The following is a 27,680-nucleotide window of genomic DNA, read 5'->3' as shown; positions in this document are numbered from 1 at the left end:
CCGCAGAGATTTACGGGGGAGTCCTAGGTCGGTGAACCAAACATGGGGAACGCAGAGAGCGGCTGCGGAGGAGGCAGCGGCGACGAGGAGGACATAGAAACGGAGAGCCCCGGCTTCGCGGAAGATAGCCCGGCCTCTGCGGCCACTGGCGTCGGCGTCGGAGGCTCCGGTTCTGGGAGAAGCGGAAGGGGATCGAATAACCTGCCCGTGCCCACCGGGGGACCACCCAGCCCCGGGGTCCTCTTAGAGCAAGTGAAGCTGAGAGAAGCGGCCGCTCGCATTAGCGACTCTGGGGTCGCCATTCAGGAGTCGGTCCTGGCCGGGAATGAGGGGGTCCTGGTGCGGTGGCTGGAGGACAGGTTGAACCGAGGAGAGGAGTCCGTCAACGTGGAGCAATTCTGTGAGATGTTGGAGAGCAGAGATGCCCCGAGAGACGAGTGTGAAGAGGTATAGAACCACAGGAGGGCAAAGGTGCCTCTTTCTAGTAACGTGTCGTGAACGGGGCAGTCCATTCCTGTTCCTGTCCCAGGTAACGTTATGGGGGCGGAATGGTTTCCAGCCATGGCCATGCCCATATCTGATGGACGAGAAGTGAATGTGATCGCTTTGTAATGTCATGAGAGCGGAAGACATGTCATCCTCTGATCTGTTTAGCAGTCTTAAGGGTGTGCAATGAGTCAGACGAGCTGTCATGATGTTCCCGTTTATTGTCACTGGATTTTCAGCTTTGGCCTCTTGCAGCAGAACATGCTGCTTTGTAGTCTGATGGCTGGCATCTGTTGTTTGACCAAAGGTTGCAGATGAATGGGTGAACTAACGAATGTGCACTTTAGTCTGCATCTGGCTTTGTGTGGCTAGACAAGGAATGCTACTGCTACACTTTAAACACTACATGCTGCACGGGTTCATTTAGGAATCCAGACCCTGTGAGATGTGGCGCTACTACCTGCCTCTTTTGTGCCAAAAGACAGATTGTAAATCAAACATGGAGTGCACATAACTTCACAATAAGCAGCAGAGGTGGAGCTCTTTCTGTGCCCTACGCACGACGGGCACCCACCATTTGTGTTTTAAGTTCTATCAATACGAGTACAGGAGTGATTGTGATTGTGTCAGCATGTAAAATGTCCCACTGTGTACTGTCTGTGTCCCCGTCTCAGGCCTTTGGACAGTTTGATGCCGAGGGGGATGGGGTGGTGGATGTAGAGAGCATGCTGATTGCCCTGAAGAACTCCAATGGAGCTAATCTGAAGGGAGAGCTGAGTCATGTGATAAGACAGCTACAGGCGTGCTCCCTAACTCCAGGTGAGAGATGGAATTTGTTTAGCAGGGTGAACGAGGCCAGAGGCCAATATTTGAATATGTATCATCAACAGGTTGTAGAGAAGTCCACCCTAAATATCTTTCCACCCCTTTATCTTGTTTGCTTCTCGCAGGTTTTGTTGACATTTTCTCCAAGACCAAAGATCGGTTAGGGGCGCACGCCTCTAAAATCCTTAAATTCTTACACAGGAATCGTATTCCCAGCAGTGCCATCCCTTTCCCTATTTTAGAGGGCTACAACAGTATCTGCACTATGAGATCCAGTGTGGTCCAGGACTACTTGGAATTCCTCTTGCAGAAGGAGAAAGGTGAACACCAAAGCTTCAGACGAACAAATTGGCCAGCCAATGCTAACACTGAAGACATACTAAGGATTGCATCTGACTCCCACTGTCGTCCTCATCTGTACTTGTTTCTTTCAGATTTAGACATCCAGTACAGGGCAGAGCTGGACCGTGATCCGGAGGTGGACAAGGTGAAGGTGGTCACACAGTGCTACAGCACAATAGAAGCTTCGTCCAATGTTGGAGACATTTGCAAGATGACAAATGGGGAAACGGCATCGTTCTGGCAGTCGGATGGCAGCGCACGCTCACACTGGATAAGGCAAGGACATCTGCTCTGTAAAATGTGACTCGAGGCTTTGCAGCTGTTTGCCATGTGTGTCTCATCCTTGAGTTATAACGTTTTTGGTCCATGTGTATGTAATGTATCTCTTTTCAGATTAAAAATGAAACCAGACGTGGTTTTGAGACGCCTGGCCATTGCTGTGGCTTCTAATGACCACAGCTACATGCCTCAGCTGGTTTCAGTTGCTGTTGGAAAGAACCGGCGTTCTCTGCAGGAGATCAGAGATATCCGCATCCCCAGCAATGTCACCGGCTACGTAGCTCTCTTGGAGAATGCCAACATCACACATCCCTGTAAGTCACCACCTGTCCGTCTGTCTGCTTAGCTGCTGAGTGTTTATTTATCTCAGGCGTGTTCAGTGTGTTCCTTCACCGATGCTGGTTGAAAAACTGTCCCTCTGATTTGTGACCCTCCGGCGAAGACGGTGCATGGTGTCCGCTTCAGAAGAGCACTGCTGGGCTCATAGGTAGTTGAGTGGTTAGGTGCCTCACCTTTGAATCCACACGCATGCCTCCATGAGTTTAGTATTGAATCCACAACAAGCAGCTGTTCGCAAAATAACAGTCAAATATTAGCAGAGGTTCAAACGATAATGACGAACGAAAATTCAGCAATGCGTTTTGAAAGTACGTGTGATTGGCACTTCTAGCTACAGGCTCATTCAGTCACCGCCCTCTGTTTTGTAAATAATTTGCTTTGCGGCTGGCTGTGAATGATTTGCTAATTCACAGTGGGCAAATTGAAATTCACTGGCTGGCTTTGCATGGCTATAACCTCTCATGGTTACCGCAGTGGAAGTGATTTGTTTTCTTTAAATCTCCCTTAATGAGCATCTCCTTTATTTCATTGTCAGAGGATGAAGCAACCGATTTATGGCATTTTTGCACGATGTATTCCATCAGTCTGCTAACTGCATTCTCTCTTCACCAATCCCAGACATTCAGATCAACATTAAGCGGTGCCTGAGCGACGGATGCGACACACGGATTCACGGCTTGAAGACGCTAGGTTATCAGATTACCAAGAGTAAAGAGGTGTCTGTTTCGGATGCTTCGGCCATCTGGTACCTGTCTCTCCTCACCTCCTTGGTCACCGCATCCATGGAGACTAACCCTGCACTGGCTCAGACGGTCCTCCAGAGCACACAGTAAGACACACCACTACTCATTCTTTTGCACGTGTATGTAAACACAATGTTTCCGTTCTCATCTTATTTATTTCTCCAGCGCTTCTGAGGGTTTTTCTTTGTGTTGTTTTTCTCCCAGAAAAGCCTTGCAACACATGCCACCGTTGTCCCTAACACCGTCTTCCACAGAGTTCCCCAAGTTCTTCTCTCTGAACATCCTGGAGGAGGTGGATGGATTTCTCCTCAGGATAGCAGAGTAATGACCTGCTGGGATTACATCAGCACACCCACCCATCACTGCCACACTGAGCTCATAACGCTGACATCATTGCAATGAAAACAGGCTAAAATCAAAGTATTGATTTAGCAGGGCCATGACACACTGTTTCCATTCGATGTACTGTGAATCCCTCATGGTGGTTTAGATCTTTTATCAACAGCAGCAGCAACAAGCAGCACTGTAGACTGTATTTGTTCACACATAGATTCAACATCGTTACAGATACATTATCAGTCTTTACTATAGTAGTCACATGATTCCTTAAACCCAACACACAAGAAGCATTGTGATTTTGAGACTTTAAATTTCAGTTTGTTAAATTCCAAACAAAAAATGTTGTAGTGAAAAAAAACATCTTGTCTGGTCCAAATCTAGTAGTTGTGTTTATGTAGCCCGTCTTTCCCTTTCTGTTTTACCTTTTAATTCTATAGAGAATTGATAGAGGAGAGAAAACTAAGCTGGTATAAAGCAGGATTAAAAACTTTGAAAGCCAGATTGAAAACTCAAAACTTTTTACTGTTCACATTTACCATATTAATGTCATCTCTATGGTTTCTGAGTAACTGTTAAATCCCAGAGTAATTCTCAGACTTTAATCATGCTTCATGGCTGGTTGGCAGGAGAAGTTCACATTTTTCATGCCTATATGTAGGTTGAAGGGGCCATTGGTCGCTGGAACTCGTCCTTCTCTCCATATTGACGTCTGCAAAGACGTCTCTTCTTAAAGCAATTTCAATTTAAGCGATGGGAAAAAAAATCCAGAGTTCTTGTTTCATGCAGAAATACATTCCAGTGAATAATAATGCTTTTCAATGTATACATGGGCATGTGAGTGTTGTATGATTGACTAGAAAAAATGTGAACCGGTCCTTATCCTTTAAGTTATGATCATTAATGAAAATATATTTATTTGGCCAAAATACTTTTGGAGACTCTGAAACAGACACAGATGATCATTTGATATGACTAAAAGTGCCTCACTAGTAACTTTTGCTTTCTTTGTTCCTGTAATTTCTTTGGTCCTGTACAGCTGCTGTGTGAGTCCTGATGCAGAACTGACCCTGCTCGCCTTCGCTCTGGCCAGAGGCAGCGTGGCAAAAGTGCTTCAGGCCCTGTCCTCCATCAGCGATCATTTAGAGTCCGAGTACAAGGCCTCCTCCCTCATCGTGTCTATGGCCTCCGTTAGGCTGCGACTACTTAATCGCAACGGTAACGTGACCAGCCCTCTTTTACTCTCATTCTCACGAGGACATTTGAAACCATAGGCCTCAGAGAGAAAGTGCTTAGACAACAAGGAGGAGATGCATTAGTGGACTATGCAGTGGACAACGGCTAATTCTGTTACAGTGCCGCAGCTCGGTGTGGTGGTCATTTCCTCGCAGTATAGGAATGAAATTCTAACCTGTATGGAAAATGATGAGATGTAATTTACAATGATTTATTCATCGTTAAAGGAAAGCCCCTTCAGCTGCACCTACAGGCCTGTGATGTGAAGAGTAAGGAGGAGAAATCAGGACCAGAGAATATGCTCACAGAATCCTCCACTGGAGACGGTACAACTCAGACCATCCTTACTCAATCAGAAAATAACAATAAGTTGCACTCAGCTGAAGCATCAACATGCCGTCAGGTATAAGTGAATGTTTTTGTTGCTCCGAAGGTTTTCTCACAGAAAGTGGCAGGAAAAAAGCAAGTGTGATCCTGTCGACGGAGGACCAGAGCAACTTCCAGGTCACTCAGATGAAGATCAAAGTGAGGCTCTGTTTCGTTTCACCCTTTGATTCAGAAGTTTGATGAAGCCAACTGTACACAAGTCTGACTCTCTGGTTTGTGCGTTTAAGGTGCGAAAAGGAGCCATTGGAGCAAAATGTGGCTTGGTGTTTGCTTACAAGGAGGAAGACCCTTTTGATGCTGAGAAACATTTTAAGAGGTTCAAAAAGTATGACACATGGGCCTACAAGGACTACAAAGACTTTATACAAGACAAGTAAGGATCCCTTTATGGTTGTGTGAAACTCCTGCTGTTTTAGTTTAGTGTGCTTTTGTGGTTAGCAATGATGAGCCCTTAATTAGTTTGTTTGTTAAAACAAGTTATTAAACTCCTCAGCAGTCTGCTTTAGTGATTTATGTGTCTGGATGACTCACCATGCTGTCACCTGACCTGCAGCATGAGGATTCCAGCGCAGTCGGAGGACGAGCCGATTGGCTGGTTTGAGCTTGAGGATGACTGGAACGATGTGGAGATCAAGCTGCAGCAGTGTCGCGTTGCAAAGGTACATAGTGCGTCCAGTAAACACGGAGACACGTGTCTGTCTTCTGTTCTCTCCATGCATTTGAACCCCATTAGTTAGCCCCTCATTGTTATATCTAAACAATGTGTTGTGTATTTGTGTTATTTAGTATTCAAGGCTTCCAAAATACAATAAAGATAGTACTGCTACTTACCAAAAAGTATGTTAAGCAACAGCTTGTATTTTCAATTTGCTGTCATCGTGTCACCACACATCTGATTCCTCTCTTGTCTTCCCAGTTCCTGATGGTAAAATTCCTCTGCACCAGACAGGACTCTGCTGAGCGCCTCGGAGTGCAGTCTCTCAGCTTCAGTGGCTATCTGTGCCCCGGGGCAGAGAGGCTCGGAGACCTAGACGACCTCAGTCCAGAGGGAGAAAGCTTTGACCGCGATGCTGTCACTGGCCTTTGTCTGCTTAACAAGACACTATTCTTCATACAACAGCTTACACGAGACATGGTCAGCATTAATCACATTACATCATTCATAACAATAATGTTAGTATACATTAATACATCTACCTTCAAATACCATAACCAGAACATTGCAAGCTTCTCAAAACTCTGCATTATATATTGTATGTGTGTGTTTTATGGAGCTGCATAAAGACCAGAGGCTGATTTTTGTTCCTTCTTACAGTTTAAAGTGATATCACACTAAACAATACCTGCAAGAGAGACAGAGAGCAAGTAGAAACAACCTCTGAAGAGACTCTACTGTGGTCTTGTATTCGTAAGAATCAGAAGAATCAGAATCAGAATCAGAATCAGAATTCTTTTATTGTCATTGTGCAAAGAAGCGCAACGAAATTCAAGACCAAAATACTACATCTAACCGTTTTCTTTCGATGTGGGTTTTTTCTTTACTCCCTTTCTTTCACTTTTACCACATCCTGTCACATTTCCGCCGGGCCTGTTAGTCTGCCCTCTTGTGTCCATTAGCAGGTTTTGCAACATGTATTGCTGAACTTTTGAGGGTGAATGGGTTCTCTCCATTTCTGCAGGATGCCTCTCACTTCAAGCAGAAGTATCTTCTGGACTTCACTGGTCTCAGCCTGAGCATATTCTGGGACTTCTACAGTAAACTCAGGGAGATGTGAGTAATGGCACAGTGTCACTGCTGATTTTTGTATCCAGAAGTATCAGTACAGATTGATCGGGCTCATTGATGGGACATTTCCAGAGATATTCCACCTGTAACCCAGCATGTGTCTTTGTCTTAGTGAGGGAGAGGAGGTGTTGAAGAGCAGAGTACTGGTGCTCCAATTGATGCAGAACTGTTTTCCCATGCTGCCCAACCCACTGGAGCCCGGGGGGCCAGATGAAGGAGCCACAGCAGCGGCTTGTCCATCCACATCCAGCAGCGCAGAGCCTGTGTCTGACTCTGTGAAGGCTGTGAGGGAACTCTATACTCACCTCTGCCACAGTAAGAACTGCGCTTTCATTGTCATAAAAAGTACTTTGGTCAATGATTAACGTTGTCCTTCGAGATTTCTTGGACAGTAGTAGCCTGTAGTGATTGATCTCTGACGGTCTGTGGTAATCTACGTAGCAATAATGTTTTCTGATGTTTGTGTTTCAGTTGTGGATGGTGTGGAGGGTGAGACATTAGTAGAAAAAGCTTTGCACAAGGAAGCAGTCAAGGCCATTCTTAATGGAGCAGCTGTTTTCTTCCCTGATAAACACGTCCGGCGAGACAAACTCTTCCACATGATGGTGAGGTTACTGAAATTGATGAGTAAATAAATAGATAAGAAAGATAATTAAAAAACAAACAATGTGCCTCTTTGCAGAAAAATATTACTGAAGAGGATCAGCCAGAGTCAGTGAAGGTGACATTTGAATCGCTTTGTAATTACTTCAGGTACGCATACTGTACTGCAAATATAAGAACACATATTCCCAAATACCTCCAGATGACCGTAAATCTGCAGCAGCTGTGTTTTCTCTGTGCAGTGACCAGGATCCTAGTGGCCTTCTCCTGCTCCCACCTAAAGGAGCTCCCTCAGACTTTGACATCAGCCCCATACTGTCAGTCATGGAGACGCTGCTGCTGGTGGCGACACGAGAGGTGAGGCTTCTGTCACACGCATAACGACTCATAATGTTTCATTATGTTATTCACCATTTATCTCTTGCTGTGAAATAACACGTTCCTATCTACTCCTCTGATGGTCGTCTCCATTCAACTGTCTCTCATCTCTCAGTGTGAGGTGCTGATGGTGGATGAGAGTGGTGGAGCCAGCAGGACAGTGTTGCTGTCGTTGTTCTGGGCCCTGCAGGGTAGTCTGCTCTCCTGGTGCTACCTCCAGCTCAAAGGGGGAGCCTCCACCGCTATCGCTATGGAGCTGGCCAGAGACATCCTGTTAAAATGTGAGATACAGTGACAACGTGGCAATGCTGACACAATAACTGTTTTACAGGGTTAGACTGTGTGTTTATAAGAGCACACAGTCTAACCTGCTGATATGGTAGTCCAAAGAACAACAAGTTCAGTGGGAAAACTAACTCACTGAGTAGAATTAATTGTTGAGCGGACACAAGGACATGCTTTCGGAATGACTAAATGATTTATCTCAATAGATGTGGATCAGTTCCTGGGAAGTGTCAAAGCTACCCTTGGTTCACTGCTGGAGAGGTACACCGGTGCTGAAATCACTGACAAACTGGGCAGCTCCATCCTAGCCACAGTCTTCAGACAACTGGTATTGCACTCTTACCCCATGAGTTTGAATTGTCATAGAGTTGGCTGTGCTGAATGAATGACTGTAATATTTGCTGTGGTCCCGACAGATGATTTTACTTCTGGAGCTGTGCTCTTTGGACATCCCTCACAGTGTGCTGCTGAAGAGCTTCTCCTCTCTGGTCGAGCTACTCAAAAGCCTGTCCAGTGATACTGGAGACATCTTTTCTAAGGTCAGTCCACTCTGACCTTAATTCTCATGGTACCAGGATGTGTGCAGCCTCTTACCTCACTGTATGAGTATGAACAGAGAAATGAAAATGCAGACCAGTATTTGGGGCAAGGAGGGTGGTGAAGTACAGCAACACAAGTGTAACAAGTAGTGGTAGGTACTTTACCTGAGTAAAAGTAGCTATAATACTCCATCACAAGTAAAAGTACTGCATTGAAAATGTCACTAAAAATATTATTTTCAATTATCATTAGAATGTACAGTGAGTGTTATTTTAATATATATTGTCTTATATTATTGGATTATTAGTAGTGGTGCATTATAGTGTACGTAGCATTTTACTGAGCTAATTTATTTATACTATTTTTATATGAATAGTGTATTATATTTTATAAATTCATCATGTGTTTCATATAAAATCTTAATCTGCAAAGCGACCCAGTTACTTTAGCTGTCAGATCAATGCAGCGCAGTAAAAAGTAGTCTAGCAGAAGTGAACAGCAGCATAGAATGGAAATATTCAAGTAAAATATAAATAAGGCTCATTTGTACTTTAAAAGTGAAATCCACCATTGGCTATAACAAACATTGATTGCCTGCCATGACATGACATCAGGTGGATCAGGAGAGCTGGCACCAGCCCCAGCAGCCAGTGGTGCTGAGGACCTGGAACATGGAGTCCCCTCACAACTATGAGAATAGCCGACATGAGACCAGCATCTTTGCCTGCCCTGGTGCTACCTCCTTTGAGGTGGAGTTTGATGAACGCTGCGAGACAGAGAAGAGGTGACCAATGTAAAATATTCACAGGATTTCTTTTTCTCTCCATCTCTAGTGAGATTATTTTCTAACATGTCCTCTACACTCCTGCTGATCACAGATACGACTACCTGGAATTCACAGATTCTAGAGGTGGGAAGGTCCGCTATGACATGAAGGTTGGAACGGAGAAGTGGCCAAAGGTAGGAAGGATATGGGAACCCGTTCGGCTGTCTCAAAATGAAGCAATGTTGTTGCTTCATACATTCACAGATGTCTGTTGCTTCTCTTTGCTCCTGCAGAAGGTGACATTTGACGCCGGCCCTCAACTTCAGTTCCTCTTCCACTCTGATAGTAGTAATAACGAGTGGGGTTACAAATTCACTGTGACGGCCATGGGCCTCCCAGATATCACCATTTCTTGGATGTCAGACCTGCAGCTGCTGGTGGCTCGCCTGATGGGCCGCCTTGCTTCCAGAACCCTCGCCCTAAAATCTCCTCATGGTGAGACTGTTTTCCAAAGCCTTCATCAGAGGAAGGTCTGTACTTTAAAGTGTGTCAGACTGCCTCAGAATACCCTAACATTTTTCAGACACTGGATGATAGATAAAATGCTGATATTTTGCTGTCTATTCCAGAGATTCGCACTGTTAAGGAGCTTCCACCAGGGAAAATGTCCCATGTTCAGTCTTCGCCCTTATGGAAGCCCATTCTGCGACACGGCTTGTGTGAAACAAGGGAGACGAAGCGGACTAAAACACCCACAGACCAGGTATGGTCGAATCTACTTTAAAGTCCATTCTCACATTGATATTATTTCATTAACCTCAGTAGCTAAGTGCCGTTCTAATACTATCGTTTGTGTTTCTGTGTGGTAGACAAATACATGGGCTCTCGATGACTTAATGAGCTTCCTGGAGGACTTTGCCCGCTGGAATCCTTCCCAAGAACCGATGGACAGTAGAACAGAGCTGATGAAGACGCTCATGCACTCCTGCAGAAAACAGTCCGTGAGGAACGAGATTGCGGCTGGGCCAAAGACAGACCAAGCTGTGAATGCCATTTGGGCAGCCATGGTGTACCACACACCAGCACTTAGCCATGCCCTTAAGACCTATGGTAAGGCCTTCTCATAGAACTAAAGCTATTAATTCTGTCTCTTGCTGTGTTTAATCATGATTGACCGGTGGCTGACCCACTTAGCTGATTTCTGTGTTTTGTTTTGCCTTTGTACGAGTAGTTAATCAGGACTGCAAGTCCTGTCTAAGTGAAGAATTTGCGCAGGTGCATGCGTTGGCAGACAGCATCAGAACATGGATGGTGAGTGCTACCGACAGGATTCATGTTTTTGTTGATTGTCTGCTGAGTTTATATGTGATCACTGAACTATTGTGCTGATGGTGTCATCTCAGTTGGAGATGAAGCAGAGATACCTAGTTGGCAAACTGAATGTTCCTGATGAGAAGGAAGCGGATCATGATGAGGTTACCATGGACACACTAGGTGAGAACTCCAGCTAATGCAAAGGCCATCCCTTCTTTTCATCGACTGTCTCTTCAATATTATTTAGCTTATTCCTGTTATTTTCTGTCTCTCTAGCTGAGATGTGCATTGAGAAGAGCCTCTTGCTCTTCAGGTTTACCCACTGTGGGGTACCATGCCAGGACAATGACTCTTCCAAAGCTGCAGAGGGCAGCCATACTCCACTCCTCCGCTCAAGTTCCATCTCAGAAGGGGACTTCCAGGCCAGTTCCACTCTGGGATGTCAAACTGCAGGATCTGAGGAGGGTGGTGAGGCCAAGCCAGGACAGAGCCATCCCTCCGCTGCTCAAGCCCAAAACACATCCACATCGTGTGGGCACAGCAGACAAGGAAACAGAGGCTCCACAGAGAGCCTCTCCTCTCAGGCAGGTGAACCAGCCTCACCCTCCGGCTTCCCCCGCAAAGCCCCATTCAGTCGGGCACGCCTACGCCTCCTGTCCTGTCGATCGATAGAAGAGCCCCGCATGACCCCCTCTGTCAAGGATCGCTACCCAATCCTCAAACACATCCTGAACTTTATAAGGGACCAGGCTCTCACAACAGCAAGGTGACTGATCTCCAGTCTTCTGTTTTGGATTAACTTGTGTAATTGTGTCACACAGGATTAAGTCATCCAATTGTTCCTCTTGTAGCATTCTGCAGACCCTTTCCCTGAGCAAAGCCCAGGCTCTGAGTGTGTGCAAGGTCCTGGAGATGGTTCAGCAGTGTTTACATTCCCTGGGAAAGCCACACCTCTTCCAAGCCCCCTGCATCCTGTTCCTGCAGGAGCTGCTGGCGTGCCAGAAAGATTTCACGAGGTACATTGGTTTTCAGCTCAGGTGGAGCCGCAGTAAATAGCATATGTTAATACTTAACAACTGTTCAGTTGTATCGCACACAAGATTTTTGTTTGCTTTGTCTTTTTCAGTTATTTTGCCCAGCTGTCAGACAGTGGGCAGAAGCTTGGAGAGGAGGTCAGGCGTTCCTACCATCAGTTGGTGCTCAGGCTGGTGGAGGCAGTACAAGGTTTCAGCAGCCTTAATGAGAAGTGAGCTCTTATCCTTGTAACCAAGTTCACACATAACTACGTTCACTGAAATGAAAGCGTGCTTGCAGCAGTGATTAGTAGAGTTCCAAGTGTGTGTGCAGTGGTGTAATCTGACCCTCATCACTTCTCTCCAGAGCACTGCTACCAGCCCTGTCGTGTGTTCAGACCTGCCTGTTGCACCTTCTAGACATGAGCTGGGAGGTACATGACCTTCCCCTCTTCCTGAATATTAAGCTTCCTGACCTCCTGCTCAGCATGTCCCAGGAGAACATCAGCGTCCATGACATTGCCATCAGGTAATATCAGACCCATCTAAGAAAATAAGGCAGTAAATGAAAGGTTTTTCCTTTTCATAACAATTGCTGAGGTCAGTTTCAAATATCCAATGAAAAGCTATATATATATATATTCTTTGTTTTAAATTAATCTTAAGCCAATGGACGGAGGAAGATGAAATTGCAGACTACAAAAAGAACCAGGAGTGGATGGATGAGTGTATGGACGGGATGTTTGAGAAGTGGTATGACAAAATTGATGAAGAGGACTCCATGGAGGACAAGAGAAAGGTACATCACAGCGCATAAAAGACATAAAAGTACGATCACTAGCAATTCACGTCTTAGCTGTCTGGGGAAATGAGCACAGGCAGGAATGCTTGATGATAATAATAATACTACTATGTACTTTAAATAATTCCCCTCGTCCTCTCCACAGATGCACATGTTCATTGCGCGCTATTGTGACCTGCTCAATGTTGTGATTTCCTGTGACGGCTGTGAGAGGATGGCACCTTGGCACCGCTACAGGTGTCTGCAGTGCATGGACATGGACCTCTGCAAAACCTGCTTCCTCAGTGAGCTCAAACACTCGACTCCACTAACGCATGCAGTCAAACAGTGAGAGTGTCCTATTATCTTCTCTTGTCAAAGCAGGCCTAAATGGGAATACGTGTGTTTTAACCAGGTGGTGCCAAGCCTGAGGGCCATGAGGATGACCATGAGATGGTGAACATGGAATACGCCTGTGACCATTGCCAGGGGCTCATTGTGGGTAGCAGGATCAACTGTAATGTCTGTGAAGACTTTGACCTGTGCTTTGGCTGTTACCATGCAAAGAAGTATCCCGACAGGTGACACATTTCAACACAAGTGGAATCACATGCTTTTAAAAAGGTTAAAACTTGCTTTTTAGTGGTTCACCGCCATAATAATTTCTTAACCTCCCAATCTCCAGCCACCTGCCCACCCATCGGATCACAGTTTACCCCATGGTGACCATACGGATCAGTGACCGTCACCGCTTGATCCAGCCCTACATCCACAACTACTCCTGGCTACTGTTTGCTGCTCTGGCCCTCTACACGTCAGAACTGAGCAGTGAGAAGCAGATGGAGGGGGAGTCTTTGGACAGCAACACCTTGAGCCAGGCTTCAGCCCTGCAGACATGCTGCTCCCATCTCATCACTGATTGCTTACTCAAGGGGCAGACTGGCAAAGGTCAGTCAAACCGGAATTTTCCATTTCACCCTACTCATAGTTTTTATGCTAAGCTAAGGTGATCGTCCTCTACCCCTAGCTTCATATTAAACGAATAAGAGGGGAGAGTGGTATTGATCGTCTCATTTAACTCTTGGCAAGGAAACAAACAAGCTAATTTGTAGATTTTTTTCCACAATTTTTGATGAACTTCAACAATACATCTTATTATATAAATGACAGAGTTGTTTACTTGTCTATCCATGTGCCTCGTGGTATATCTGACTCTTCTAATCTGTATTTCCATGTTTTTGTCCTGTTATGGCGAACCTTTCATTGCCATCCTCCGTGTAGGTCTTCGCTCCTCAGCCTTGCTCGCTCTGCTGTCTTCCAATGAATCGGCTTCTGACAGTGAGCTGTGTCCAGTCTCTCCAGAGTCCTCTCAGGAGCTCAGTGCAGCCACCGACACCTCCTCTCTCCCTGGCAGCACTGCAGCAATCTGCTCCCCGTCCTCTCCCAAGGAAAAGGTGAGGAACACAAGTCATGATATAACATGAAGGAGATTGAATAATCTGTTTTGGGGGAGTGGGTCATTACAGTGGGTAATCTGTACCATACACATCTAGGAATATTAAGTGCAAGAGCAGGTAGATAAGTATGGATCAGCAGGTCACATTATTAGATTCACAGAAAAACGTAATGTGTAAATGTAAAAATATTGTAGCTGATGTACAAAATCAGGTAGCGATATAAAGGAGTCTCTAATGTAGGTGATACAGCGCTGTTGGGCTGTCGGCCCGCTGAATCATTGTTACCCTCTCACCACCAGAGTAAACCGCCAGGTAAGGAGAGAAAGGTAAAGGAGGTGGGCTCTCCTCCCCCTGCTCCCTCAGAGGTGTTGTCACTCCCAAGCACTGGAGAGGGAGAGAAAAGGAAGCTGGTAACCCAAGACACCCTGGACTCCCCCAGCCTCAGCCAGACACCTTCTGTGTCCAGCGAGGACCCCCTCTCTCCTGTGGTCCGACGTGAGTACTGAGATCACTTCCACCAGGCTAATTACAGCTCTGAGTTTGCTTATTAGTGATTATTCCTTTGCTGTCTGGATCAACCTGTGTTTCTTACCATCATCGGCTTCAGAGTCTGGTCCATCAACGGACGGTCCATCCATCATGTCTCCATCGTCTGAAGTTGTCAAGGAGACAGATGAGAGGCTTACCCAAGTCCCCCTTCAGGAGCATGTGTTTTCAGAGTGCTCCAGAGAGAGGATTCTGGGACTACTAGCGGCCATGCTGCCACCAGCCAAACCAGTATGTGAAACCAAAGACCAGTTCTTAGGGTTGAGCGTCTAATCTAATCTAATCTAATCTAATTAGATGTGAGTGTTTGACATTTCGGGGAATAAGATCGTTCACTTCCTTTCATAGACGAGATCGATGCCATTCTCATGTTTGTGCATCAAACATGAAGCTACAGCCAGCAGTAAAGCCGTCAGCTTAGCATTAAAACTAGGGAAGAGCCGGTGTGATTCTGTTGAAAGGAAACAGAATCCACCTCCCATCACCTCTAAAGGGCTTATTAATACATTATATCTTGTTTAATCTGAAGTCACCAGAGACTCTAAACAGTCACTGCTCCCTGCCAAGAAATAGTCCCAAACATATGAATGAAACAACATTGGTTCTTATACAGATTAAACAAACAAGACATGGTGTGTTAATGAACTTTAAATGCACTGCCATGCAGGCAAGGCTGTAGTGTCATATTTAATGTACAGGTATGACAGAGGCATCAGTCCTAAATCAAATCAAAGGGTCAGTCAAATTAAAACACAGAAGCATTTTGTACCCAACATGTACTCCTGTTGCTCATTTGTCTACAGGCTACACTGACATGGCTTTTCTTGTGTCCTCAGGGCAGCACCCTGTCTCTGCCCAGTCTGAGCTCCATCCTGCCTCAGCTTTTCAGGGCAGTCATTTCCAATGCCGGCTCTCTCAACGAGACCTTCCACCTCACCCTGGGACTACTGGGTCAGCTGCTGCTCCGAATCCCTCCAATGGAGGCCGACACTGCCGTCACGGAGGCCCTGGCTGACAAATATGAGTTGCTAACACAAGGAGAGGCAACCAGCTCAGACACGCACGGCTGGAAGACTACCCAGCTACTTTTCAGCCTCGGGGCTGTCTGTTTAGACAGGTAACAGAAGGAAAGCCTAGTGATACCTACTAATTGTAGTTTATAGATCCAAAAGCTTAATGACACAGCAGCATATATTAGGACACTTTATGGATCCAATTATATTCAGTTTTATCATTATCAGCATTATCAGTACAACTGTGTGTTGTTGTTTTTTTTCTCTTTACACAGTCACACAATAAGAGTCAGCAATATGAGCACTGGATTCCCATCTTTAATAGTGCTTATTATCCTTAATAATCCTAAACTGTAATACAAATATGCCCTTTGATCAAGTTATAACTGTGTGAATTGATTTCCTCTTTTGTATCCAGTGTTTGTTGAGTTTCCACCATTACATACAACCGGTTACATATTAACTGGCGGAGGTACAAGAGGTCTTAATAACACAGTTATTGCACAACTGTTTCTCTTCTCCTGTGTTATGCAGCCGTATTGGTCTGGATTGGGCGTGCACAGTGGCAGATATTCTACACAGTCTGAATGCGTGTCCTGAGTGGAGCGCAGTCATCGCTGCATTCACTGATCATTGTATTCAGCAGCTGCCACAAACTCTCAAACGCACCAATCTCTTCACCCTGTTGGTGCTGGTGGGCTTCCCTGAGGTAAGTAGAATACATATGACCGTACCGGGGTTGTTCCCTGACTGTCTAAGCTCAGTTGTGACTCCTCTGCGTCTCTGTCAGGTGCTGTGTGTGGGCACCCAGACGGTGTTTATCGACAACGCCAATGAACATCACAACATGATCTTGCTCAAACACTTCACAGAAAAGAACCATGCTGCGGTGGTGGATGTTAAGACGCGCAAGAGAAAAACAGGTTGGTGCAGTGGTAGTGCACCACTAACAGCCTCACCTGTGTTTAGAAATAAACACAGACTTAACCCTTTGCTCACTTTATGCTATTTCTAGTGAAAGATTACCAGCTCATCCAGTCTCAGGATTCCACTACAGCCGGTCTCCCAGGGCAGTCAGAGGGCCAAGGCTCCTCAAAGACACTGCTCAGCCGCTACCTGAGCAATTTCACCTCTATCATCAGCCACCTGCTGCAAACCAGCCAGGACACTGGCTCTCCGGACGCTGTGGAGGCATCTTGGGTTCTCTCCTTGGCCCTTAAAGGCCTCTACAATACTCTGAAGGTACCTGCCCTGACCTAGGAATCTACAAAATGTGTTTAGCGATATCTGGAACTAGGCTAGGAACAACTGGCTTAGATGATATAAACGTACTGGTTCTATTTCGTCCTCCTCTCTAGAAACATGGAGTAGACCAAGCCCAGCAGGACATCCAGCAGTCAGGACTGACCCAGCTGCTGGTGAGGAAGTGCAGCAAAGGGACAGGCTTCAGCAAGCTGTGGCTGCTGCGAGATCTAGAAATCCTGTCCATCATGCTCTACTCCTCCAAGAGGGAGATCCATTCTATGGCCCAGGACCCAGAGCGAGACCAAAGAGATCAGGACAAGGAGCACGACTCTGACCACTCCAGCTGCTGCGCTGACGAGACTGACGTCAACAAGCCCGACCCATTGGAGGGTCTCGATGAGGAGACAAAGATTTGCTTCCAGGTGATGAGGGATACTGATTGTAATGCACACAGAAAAATCTAATATGATCTTTTAATCTAAAGTCCCTCTGTTCACTGCAGATCACCCATGATGCCTTAAACGCCCCTCTGCCCATCCTGAGGGCCATGTATGAGCTGCAGATGAAGAGAACTGACTCCTTCTTCCTGGAGGTGCAGAAGAGGTCAGTGTCAACTTCTGCACAGAGAATTTCTTGTTAATTGACTTAATTTATATGATCCACTGTGGTAAAGGTCACATTTTACTGCCCCTCTGTTATGTGGTGCCTTCGTGTTGTTTGCAGATTTGATGGAGAAGAGATAAAAACTGACGAGACAATCCGTACGCTGGCTCAGAAGTGGCAGCCTACCAGGCGGCCTCGCTCTGAGGAGAGGAACACAAAGGCCGTGGACACTGACATGATTGTGGTGTCATGTGTGGTGAGTTGTACCCTGAAATAGCATATTCTAGTAATAATTCCCAGCAACACGGAGGTTGTCAGAAATGGCTGTTTGGCAGGTACCTATGAGGAGGAGAGATAGATGTTTGTATTCTGATATATCACCATCATTGCCCTCCACCCACAGTCTAAACCCAGTCACTGTGAAAAGGCCACAGAGGAGATCAACGTAGTGGCCCAGAAGCTCATCACAAATTCAGAGAGCGACTTACAGCTCAGTTACGCCAAACAGAGACGCACCAAAAGTTCAGCTCTCTTGCACAAGGAATTGGATGTGCGCAGCAATCGGGCTGTTCGTCAATACCTGGTGAAGGTCAACCAGGCCATCGCCACGCTGTACGCCCGCCACGTGCTGGCCTCGCTGCTGGCCGACTGGCCTGCAGAGGCAGCGCTGAGCGAGGAGGCGCTGGAATTGAACGGCGCCTCGCACATGGCCTACATCCTGGACATGTTGATGCAACTGGAGGAGAAGCCGCTCTGGGAGAAGGTGGGCAGAGGAGAGGGAATGTGGATGTTGTGTTGTGTTTGTTTGTCTTGTGCGTGCAAATTGTGATTTCCACTTGTGATAAATTCTGGGTGTTTTGTGGATTAATGTGATTATCTATCAATGATCAGATTCTCCAGAGGGTGCTGAAGGGTTGCAGCCAGAGTATGCTGTGCAGTTTGTCCCTCACTGCTTGCCAGTTCATGGAGGAGCCAGGTATGGCCGTACAGGTCAGAGAGTCTAAACACCCATATGACAACAACACCAACTTTGAGGTGAGTAAACTGCCTTTTTGTTTCTTTTTTATCACCAAATACTTATTCAACTTCTTAAAACGTTCCGGCTTAATGTTATCGTTGAGTATCTCCTCACTTGTCATTCCGTCTTCTCAGTTTCAGCGTTGGTCACAAAATGACTGTTGTCTAGCTAAAGATTTCACAGCAGAGTTTCCTATTAGCACGGATCCTTACTTGAAAAGGAGCGTGCTTGTATAACTTGTCATTCTTTCCTAAGCATTTAGCCTTTTTTCAGTTCAGCTGATGACTCTGTTGTGTCCATCTTTTCTCTCTTAAGGACAAGGTGCACATCCCGGGGGCCATCTACCTGTCAGTAAAATTTGACTCCCGCTGCTACACAGAGGAAGGCTGTGATGAGCTCATCATGTCCAGCAGCAGTGATTTCCTCCAGGATGTCCACAACTTCAGCGGCTCCCCTCAGAAGTGGTCTGATTTTGAGATTCCCGGTGAGGATTATTATTTTTTTTTTTAGAAAAAAAAGATTTAATCCTTTTCTGCTGCATGCCACAGTTTGTGTGCATTTCAGATAGCTTGTTTAAATCCTGTTAATCAAGACGTGTCCTGGGTGTGGGTTTTTCTATCAGGTGATACGCTGTACTACAGATTTATGTCAGACATGAGCAACACAGAGTGGGGCTACAAGTTCACCGTTACAGGAGGCCACAGAGGACGTTTTCAGACAGGTACATTAGAACAGACACACACTCTTTTCCATTTGTTCAAACCTGCTCCGTTTGGTTCAGAGCAACTGTGTGAACTACTTAGTTAAATGCAGCTTTGCCTCAAAATGAATCCTCACATTGTCGCCCTCTCTTCACTTTTGTTTGTTTCTAATCAGGTTTTGAGATACTGAAGCAAATGTTAGCAGATGAACAAGTGCTCGGTCACCTGCCACTGGCCGACATCTGGGAGTGGCAGGTGGGCGTGGCCTGTCGCCAGACTGGGAACCAGCGACTCAAAGCCATTCACTTGTTGCTCCGACTCCTGCAGTGCCAGTCTCAGACGTAAGCGTCCAGCCTTGCCCACATTTCTGTCCCTTTTCTTCTAATTCTCTTCAATGCTTCTCAAGCTTTTTCTCTCAGGGAATTCCTTTTACCACTACTTTCTTATATTGTCCTGTTCAGACACCCAAAGAAACATGCAGAAACATTCTCACGCTCTCGCCCAGCTGGACCTAAGTAATGCCAGTAGACCCCAGTGCACATTTTTACATCAGCTGTGTGTTTTCCCTAGAGGTGCAGGATGGCGCCTCCACACAGGGTTTGCATAAAAGCCTTCATAAATCTCTCATGTCACCACGGATATTACATAAAGGATGTGTTTAGGAATTTGCATATGTGCTGACTGACTCTCTCACTGCTTGGTCACAATGACAACATCACACACACAATTTATGAAAAGGTGATCCTCACACAGACAGTAAACACGTTGTGAAAGCTCAATTCTAGGTGTTAAGGCGCCTATAAACTGAGCTTTTAAGTGCCCCTCCACTCAGAAATTGGCTTTTCTTATAGTTATTTCACATGTATATTTCAGTGTGCAGAGTCATGCATGTGCAGAGTTTTAGAGATATCAGGGGGCTGTTTTCCTTTTCATCTGAAGGGGGCCAGCTTCTCTGTGCTCACCTCACAATCTGTATGAGCATGAATTTAGTTTGCATTCACACTTAAATTTTAAGTTTAGTGATTGGAGTGTTGCCAAAATGCACCTTGGGAGTTGTAGTTAACGTCTGCCTCAAAGTTTTATCACAACCGTTACCTTTGAGTTTTTATCAAAGAATCAGATATTTTCTAACGCACTTCTTAATGTTTTTTTTTATGGATGATTTAACTGGAAGAGCTGAATGCCTATCCAATATGTAGAAGCCCTCCAACTGTTGTGGAGTTGTGGATCTAGTTTTGATCCGTGTGTAGCTGTTGGAGTTTACGATGTGCACTATTAAGTCATGGTAAATGTATGAGTTTGGACTCATGGGCTCTTTTTCAGCCGCAGCTTTGTCTTGCTCTCAATGTAACTCTTTATTGTCCTGTTCTGCCTGTGTGTGTGTGCGTGTTTGTTCATCTAAATATGGATTTGTTTGCACTCCAGAGCCTGTGAGCTGACACTGCTGCGACCTCTGTGGCAGCTCTTTATGTCTATGGAAAACAGCCTGAGCCAGGATCCCACCAGTATCACTGTGCTGCTGCCTCTTCACAGGGCCCTCACTGAACTCTTCTTCATTGCAGAGGCCCGTGCCATTGTGAGTAACACACACACACACACACACATACATGCAGGCCACATATACTATTTTTTCTCAGTTGTTGTTTAAGCTGGAGGTGTGACTGAATGACATTTTAGGTATTTGTTTAGTGGTGTTAGTTGTTTTTGCAGGGATGACAGTATTATTGACTTTGTAGGTCAAATGTGGAATAAATTCCACCATTTCTTAGACTGCCTTTTTCTTTTGTTTTGACAGCATACTCCGTGTGAGGCCATTTGAATATGTTGCGGATAATTAACTCAACATTTTATTATTTACCTCAGTCGTCGTCCTTTCTCTCTGTCTGTATCTGTCTCTTTGTGAGATGCATGTTTTTCCTCCACCCACCTGTTCTCCGCTGGGCTCGGGGCCAAAGCCCGGCCCTGCCATCTGCCAGACAGCTCAGTGCCACACTGGCTCCCTGCTGACTGCCTGGGAGAGGAAGAGATGCTATCCATTTTGTGATGCGCACAAACTCTCTCTCTCTCTCTGTCTCTCTCTCTCTCTCTCTCTCTCCTCTCTCTCTCTCTCTCTCTCTCAATTGTCTTGAATTATTGATTAAGAGAAGTCTAAAGGGTTATGAGCACGCCATCAGCCAGGGGTTTCCCATCTGTAGGTGTGACTGAACCAGACAGTCTCTGTTCCCGTCAGGTCCGCTCGGTTAGCGCTGAAGCTGCTGGTCTGACAGTAAAACTACATCAGTTTACTTGTGGTTCGGGGTGGACTCTTTACTCCCATCCGTGCCACCTGAATGCCGTTTCATGAGGGAGAATGGGATGCTGAGGTGGAGCCGTACGTCTGGACAGACACCAGGGGGCAGTAGCAGTACTCAGCAGTTTTGCCTGGGATGCCCTTCACAGACACTAGTGTTCCCAATTAAAAACACATGTTGGTGTGTGGCAAGTCGTAGCGCCTCCAATCGGCAGTGCATCCTCACAGACCGTGATCTACCAACACCTGCTACCTCTTGTGGCAGCTGCCTCAGGATGTGCTTCGTCATATAAGAAATTTCAATAAGTGGCCCCTAGTTGAACTCAAATAAAGCCAGTGAATGTGAGTCTACACAGGTTTGCAGAAGCAACAGCTCAGCTGGGCACCATCTAAATTGGGATATGCCACTGCTACACTGTTCCAGGACTTCTCTGCATCTGTGTTTGTTCCCAGATGACTTTGTAATGAGGCAGGACTGCTCTGAGGCTAATGTAGAGGTGAAAAGTCCCTATTTAACGTCCGTCCTGAAATGGACATGAGTATTGGAAAACCATGATCAGCTGTAGGGGTCAGTGCTCTACCTCCAACACAGCACACCATCTGCCACCACCCTCCTAAAAAGTAAGGATTAGTGCGTGCTAAGGTTGGTGGCCCTTATGTCATGTTGACATATGAGCTTAACTGCAGTGATGACATACAGCCGGCGTCAACAGCTCCATGTTGACTCTGCTGTAAAATCATGGGAAGCTGATGAGCGTGTGGACACATCATGGAGTCCTCTGTGGCCTTATTAGGTCTGAGCCCAGAACCGGCTTATTTTAAAGGTTTAGTGGCCGGTGCCGGTCACATTCCAGCAGCAGTCATCGTTCTTTGTGTGCACATGGAGTTCATGGCCAGGTCCGCCGAGATTCAATGAACTCTCCACCCCAGGAAGTGAAAGTTATATTTAGGAATCAAAGCGGTATGTCATGCTCTACTAACTGTACAAATGGTCTTAGGATGTTTCCCAGCATAAACATTCGGGGTGCTGTAAGATGGATGATGCACCGTGGCTCTGGACTGTGTCTCCAGCACTGTAAAAACTCCATTTGGCCGGTCTCAGCCCATTTAGTTGCTGTGTAGTCTTATCTGTGTTCCCTGACTCCTTGTGCTTATGTAACCAGAGGTATGTCTCTCCCGTAGGCCTTTAGTGGAAGCGCTCTTTACCTTGTTTATAATTTTGAATGACAATTCCAACATTCCACAGTTCAATTTGATGCTGAGATGGAGATGAAGAGTGGTCAGGGAACCAGGCCTCACTTGATACTGATTTCATCCCTTATGTAACCTTCTCTTCATGACACTCATCTGGCCCGGGAGGTTATCTATGTGTCTTTGCAAGCTGCATTTGGAAACATGGCAGAGGACACCATTGTTACCTTTGATATGTTTTGCAGGCACAGGGAATCCTCCAGGAGTATTTGTTAGCCATGACCACTGACGAGCAGCTCCTCAATCACACTGCAATGGTAAGACTGAAACTCCTGTGTTGATTTTGCAGAATAACTGACCATGACTTTTTACATTTCTACCTCTCTAAAATATAAAGCCCTGCCTTCAGCCAGGCACCTTTGATGTTTTCATTCGTCCATGGCTTCCCGATGTGGACGATAGCAGCTCAAAGAAGTTGTCCCCGTACCCTCGAGTGTTGTAATATTACACAACTGTCTCTCTCAAGCACTCGGCCTCGTCGATTGAACAGTCCTCAGCCGCTGTGAGTCAGCTCGCGGCTGGAGTCTCTGTTGCTGGTGAATCACCAAGCTGTTGAGACGCAGCAGTTCCCCCGGCACCCCCATCTCTTGTTTTGAATGTGTGTGGGCCTCACTCAGGACTAATGTATTTGGTAATTACAGGTCATTAGCATTTGTGGCAGAGCGAGCCACAGTGTTCTCGGTACTGTGGACTCCGTACTGCAGCAGAGGAGCATGAGGGCAGTTAAGAGGAGCAGAGGATGGTGGAGAAAACATTGTAGGTGGTTCTGTCGAGCAGTTACCTAACACTTGTCAGATTGAAAACAAAACCATAGCTGACCTGGCAGTAGTCATAACTGTTATGATAACGCTGATCTTAAGTCAAAGAGTAAATTGGCAGAGGTTTACTTTGAAAGGGCTGGAAAAAAGCTCTAAAGCCGTAGAACACAGAACCATTTGACTTCCACTTACTACATTTTCTTTAGGTTCTCTTAAAGGCCTTATCTCCTCTACTGGCCTGCTATCTTTCAATATATACCACAACACAAGTTTGACAGCGTCCAGAGGATGGTACTATGATCACTCAGCTGCTTCCTGACTCTCACGCTGATAACAGTGTAAGATACCTGTGTTTGAGCCACCTCAGACACCAAGTAGTGCTGTGTGTTGGGGAGTACTGGGGGCTGTACTGGACTGCTCAGCTTAGAGGGAATCACTAGGTGAAGGATACTTTTTAAGGAGTGGTAAAAATCACACATTGAACCGCCAAGAGCGCGCAAATGTAGAGAGAAGTGCAATCATCCACCTTCCAGCCCAAAAAGAAATAAATTTGGTCTCTTCAGTGTGAAGATTTTATGAGAAATAAAATACCTGAGGTACCACTGAGACTATGAGACAGCTGCTGTACCTGAGTTACCATGTCTATCATGTAGTGTTCATCAAGTTACAGCTGCACTGAATCAATATTTTTATATTAACAATGGATCAAAAGACTGTGTGTGTTGTGGAAGGGGTCACTTTAAGGGATGAAATCCCAGAGAACGACAAAGTCACCATACTCTGTAGTTCCCCTCAGCTCTACAGAGTTTTTTTCTTTTTCTAAAGATTATCTTTTGGCATTTCAGCTTCATTTTGATTAGATAGGATAGTAGAGAGACAGAGGAGGGAGGGGACAACATGCAGCAAACAGCCCAGGCTGGATTTTAACCCGAGCAGCTACTCAAACTTGGTAGGTGGTACTCACACTACCAGGTGAGCTTCTGGGGCGCCCCCAGCTCTATATCAGGGGTGTCAAACTCATTTTAGTTCAGGGGCCACATGCAGCCCGGTTTGCTCTCCAGTGAACCGGACCAGTAAAATCACAGCATAATAACGTATAAATAACGACCACTCCAAATGTTCCCCTTTGTGTTAGTGCAGAAAAGTACTTCTGAAAATGTTCACATTTAATTTCATTGTGTTCAGATTTCTTGCTATTTACTAACTGTCTTACTGTCTGACTGTCTGACTGTCTTACTGTCTGACTGTCTGACTGTCTTACTGTCTGACTGTCTGACTGACTGACTGTCTGACTGACATGCCGTCATATTGTGCCGTCAGGATGTGGTTTACTATGTTAGAAGGGCATTATGAAAGTCTTTGTCCAAAAGTGTAATTAAAACTTTAATGCTGTGGTTTTATTGGATAATATACGTTCAGCAAGAAAACCTCCCTGAAAACGATGCTAGGAATCTTGGGAACTCCACAGAAAATTCAATTGTAAACTGGCCAATAGTTTTTGACCTTATAGTGGTACTTATTAAATGTCACAAAACCCGAGACAACAAAAGGAACTCGTCCTCTGGAAAACCAGCCTGAGTGACCGTCTGGTCAGGAGCTGTCATGCTGTGGACCGACAGCAGCAGACTTACTGGTATCATCAGCCTGCAGGTAGCAGTGAACAAATGTCAGTGGAGGGAACGAAAGCATCGAGGGCGGTTCAATCTGTTCAGCACCATGGTTATTACCTAAGGTGCCGTACCGTCAATTCAAAACACTGCTTGTCATCACTGGACATGCGGTGCACAGCGCGGGGGAACAATGAGGTTTTCTCACATCTGGTTTTTGAAGTTCACCCTGCCTGATGTTCTCTGCCTGCACCTTTTTGTCTGCATTTCTTTCACCCACTTTTTTTATTGCATAGGCTCTGAAGAACATCGCTGCCATCAGCCTGGCCATCAATTACCCCAATAAATCTACCAAGCTCCTCAACATGTCCCCGTGAGAGATCCACAGGGAGGACAGAGGAGAACGACCTGAAGGGGACACATCCTGACTCAGCCGGTTCACTCTGAACGTGGTGGTGCAGAGAGGTGAGGGACGAAACCCCACCCCCGACCATCCAGTGCTTTCCCTCTAACAGGACCCCCCTCCCCACTCCGATAACTCTCTGCAGTACTGTGGACCTGAGCTGTGGAGGGGTACTCAAAGAGCACTTTCCACACTTACTCACTATCCTTTTTGCCTTAGGTGAATCCAGTATATCAGCATGTGCATTCACTGGAACAGGAACAGTTGCGGGGTCTGTTTTTTGTTTAGTTTTTTATTACGTTTTTACTTGAAGATGCCGTGCTAAAGGACATGAAGTGTGCCAAATTCATGACTTTCAAGGGGAAGTATATTCCTTTTTGTCCTGCCTTTCTTCCTCCTAAACAGCAGCCACTCTGGGTTACATAGTTGATCATGCTGAAAACAGGTCACCTTGGCGACTTGCATGTCTCAGTAGACATATAGAGCATCCTAAAAATACTGTCAGGACAGTGGAGTCTCATTAGTCACCATGGGGAGAAAGTACTGACCTACTAACTCCTTCCTTCCTACTCTCTTTCCTTCCTTCCTTCCCTCCTTCTCTCCTTCCTTCCTTCCCTTCTTCTTTCCCTCTCAGACAGCAGAAGTAGACGAGGTATTTTAGGGCTCTTGTTGAAGGTAGGGTCAGACTGTATGTCACTGATACCCTAACTTATATCTGATCTGCAGCTTGTCATGGTGACACGTGTAACGCACCGTGTGACCCACTTTAGAACGGAGGACGGTTTGATCAGGCTGAACGGGACTGAGATGATCCTCACAATAGCCATAGTCTTTGCATAGGATGAGAATTAACATTACAGCTGAGGGAAAACTGTGATGAAATACTATTGCAATGCATTCCTCCAGTCTATCGACATGTCGAAGTGATTTCACTCCATTACTAGTGAATGATTGAAAGACCGTGATGATGTCAAATGATGTTCATGAAAATGAATACAGCAAAAAATGTCATGAAGAAACCCATAATCTCTCAAAGGCCTTCAGTTTTATCTGCTGATTTATTTATTATTGACCATCATTATTTTATCCAATTTCTTTTCTTCTTTCTAAAGTTCTAAACTTTAGCGTGCTGATTTCCTTTTCACAGCCGTGACAGAAACGCTTAATCCTGATGGTAGTGTATCCAACCATCATACCTTGTGTTGTGTAATGACTGCAGGAATACCACTAATACACACATGTTTCCCTCACATCTCTTCTAAAGACTTAATAGTTAAGAAATCAGTGTCAAGAATTGACGCAGACACACTGACAAACGTAAAGGTGACCCATTACTTCACCTGTTCACCAGGAAGTTGGATTTTTTAATACTGGATTACCTCATATTTTGTAATTTCACAGATAATTGGTGTGACGCTTCCTTAAATGTTTAACGTGACTTTCCATCACATCACACTAACTCCACATTTTACTAATCCACCTGTAGCCACATCCACGGAGATCCACAATTGCGTACGTCGGTGTTAAAGAAGGCATCAAGTTTTGTACGCTGACAAAATCTAAACATCAGTTTCAAAGAGTGAGTGGATGGGTTCTAGTTTCCAATCATTCATGTGTTCATTTCAGATGAAGATAATCTTTTAGTTGTATGAAGTCATGGTGGTTTATACCAAAGAAACCAATCATTGTGAGCCATGAAACATCTCTGAAAGAGCTCCTGGTCGAGCTCCTTCTGTTTATCACATATCAGATGGCAACCCTGTGAGAAGCTGGAGCGGAGGAAACCTTCAGACATCGTTCTGTTTTTTGTTTTATTTCATTTTACTTTCCTTATTTTATTACTATAGTTTTCTTTGAAGTGGTCCTGACCAGGACCATAGGACAGCTCGGTGGTTTTGTTTACACAAACCTGAGCTGCAGTGAGGAGACAGGAAGAGATTCACGGCTTCCGTTTGGCTTCTACGACGCCTCACCTATCTACGACGTGCCTATGGTTAAAAATGAAGCAATCATAATTTAACTCATGTTAGCTGAATAGTTATTAATTATATTTTAAAAGAGAAATATATTGTTTAATTTGAAGTTTTTTGTAACTTTTTACTTTAAACGTTGGTTTCTTTTTGCGAGGATGCTTGATATTTGAGGCAGACTAATTTGAATGTACATATCTGTGAATATTAATTGCACAGGAAAAAGACTTTGATATCAACCCCTTACAAATATAAAGTTTATGGGCACTAACAGGTGGACACGTTGATTCTGATTTTGTATGCATGGCACATGGAAGGTTAAAAAAATATATAATGCTTGGTTTGAGATGTGTTCCATTTCTAATAAAAATAGAAATGA

General features: G+C 45.3%; 1 protein-coding gene across 1 annotated transcript; it reads left to right on the top strand.

The window, feature by feature from the left end:
* The first annotated feature begins 23 nt into the window (after positions 1-23).
* Positions 24-27,680, top strand: zzef1 (zinc finger, ZZ-type with EF hand domain 1). The gene is made up of 54 exons (XM_070843207.1): positions 24-447; positions 1,161-1,305; positions 1,437-1,631; positions 1,746-1,929; positions 2,047-2,246; positions 2,890-3,100; positions 3,219-3,335; positions 4,390-4,568; positions 4,814-4,912; positions 5,020-5,111; positions 5,201-5,346; positions 5,527-5,632; positions 5,890-6,108; positions 6,653-6,744; positions 6,872-7,074; positions 7,231-7,364; positions 7,442-7,512; positions 7,605-7,719; positions 7,856-8,021; positions 8,232-8,353; positions 8,442-8,564; positions 9,180-9,349; positions 9,444-9,525; positions 9,625-9,826; positions 9,961-10,094; positions 10,201-10,441; positions 10,563-10,642; positions 10,735-10,825; positions 10,922-11,411; positions 11,497-11,661; positions 11,772-11,891; positions 12,026-12,187; positions 12,325-12,457; positions 12,606-12,744; positions 12,855-13,020; positions 13,125-13,387; positions 13,721-13,893; positions 14,196-14,391; positions 14,504-14,673; positions 15,279-15,559; positions 15,990-16,164; positions 16,246-16,378; positions 16,471-16,697; positions 16,814-17,122; positions 17,203-17,303; positions 17,424-17,559; positions 17,707-18,066; positions 18,195-18,338; positions 18,637-18,805; positions 18,944-19,042; positions 19,198-19,363; positions 20,448-20,598; positions 22,749-22,820; positions 25,225-27,680. Exons 1-54 carry the CDS (start codon positions 43-45, stop codon positions 25,303-25,305), a joined length of 9,105 nt encoding a protein of 3,034 aa, XP_070699308.1. The 5' UTR covers positions 24-42; the 3' UTR covers positions 25,306-27,680.

The sequence above is a fragment of the Pempheris klunzingeri genome, chromosome 14 (assembly GCF_042242105.1).
Source record: "Pempheris klunzingeri isolate RE-2024b chromosome 14, fPemKlu1.hap1, whole genome shotgun sequence".
Classification (NCBI taxonomy): domain Eukaryota; kingdom Metazoa; phylum Chordata; class Actinopteri; order Acropomatiformes; family Pempheridae; genus Pempheris; species Pempheris klunzingeri.
Note: the sequence above shows the minus strand (reverse complement) of the source record. Positions and strands in the feature narration are given on the sequence as shown.

Bases quoted from the DNA above. Each gene is read 5' to 3' on its own strand.
- zzef1 (XM_070843207.1), top strand. From the start codon at position 43: ATGGGGAACGCAGAGAGCGGCTGCGGAGGAGGCAGCGGCGACGAGGAG. The intron at 9,350-9,443 runs GTGACCAATGTA...TGCTGATCACAG, and splicing joins CGCTGCGAGACAGAGAAGAG to ATACGACTACCTGGAATTCA. The intron at 12,745-12,854 runs GTGAGCTCAAAC...TGTTTTAACCAG, and splicing joins CTGCAAAACCTGCTTCCTCA to GTGGTGCCAAGCCTGAGGGC.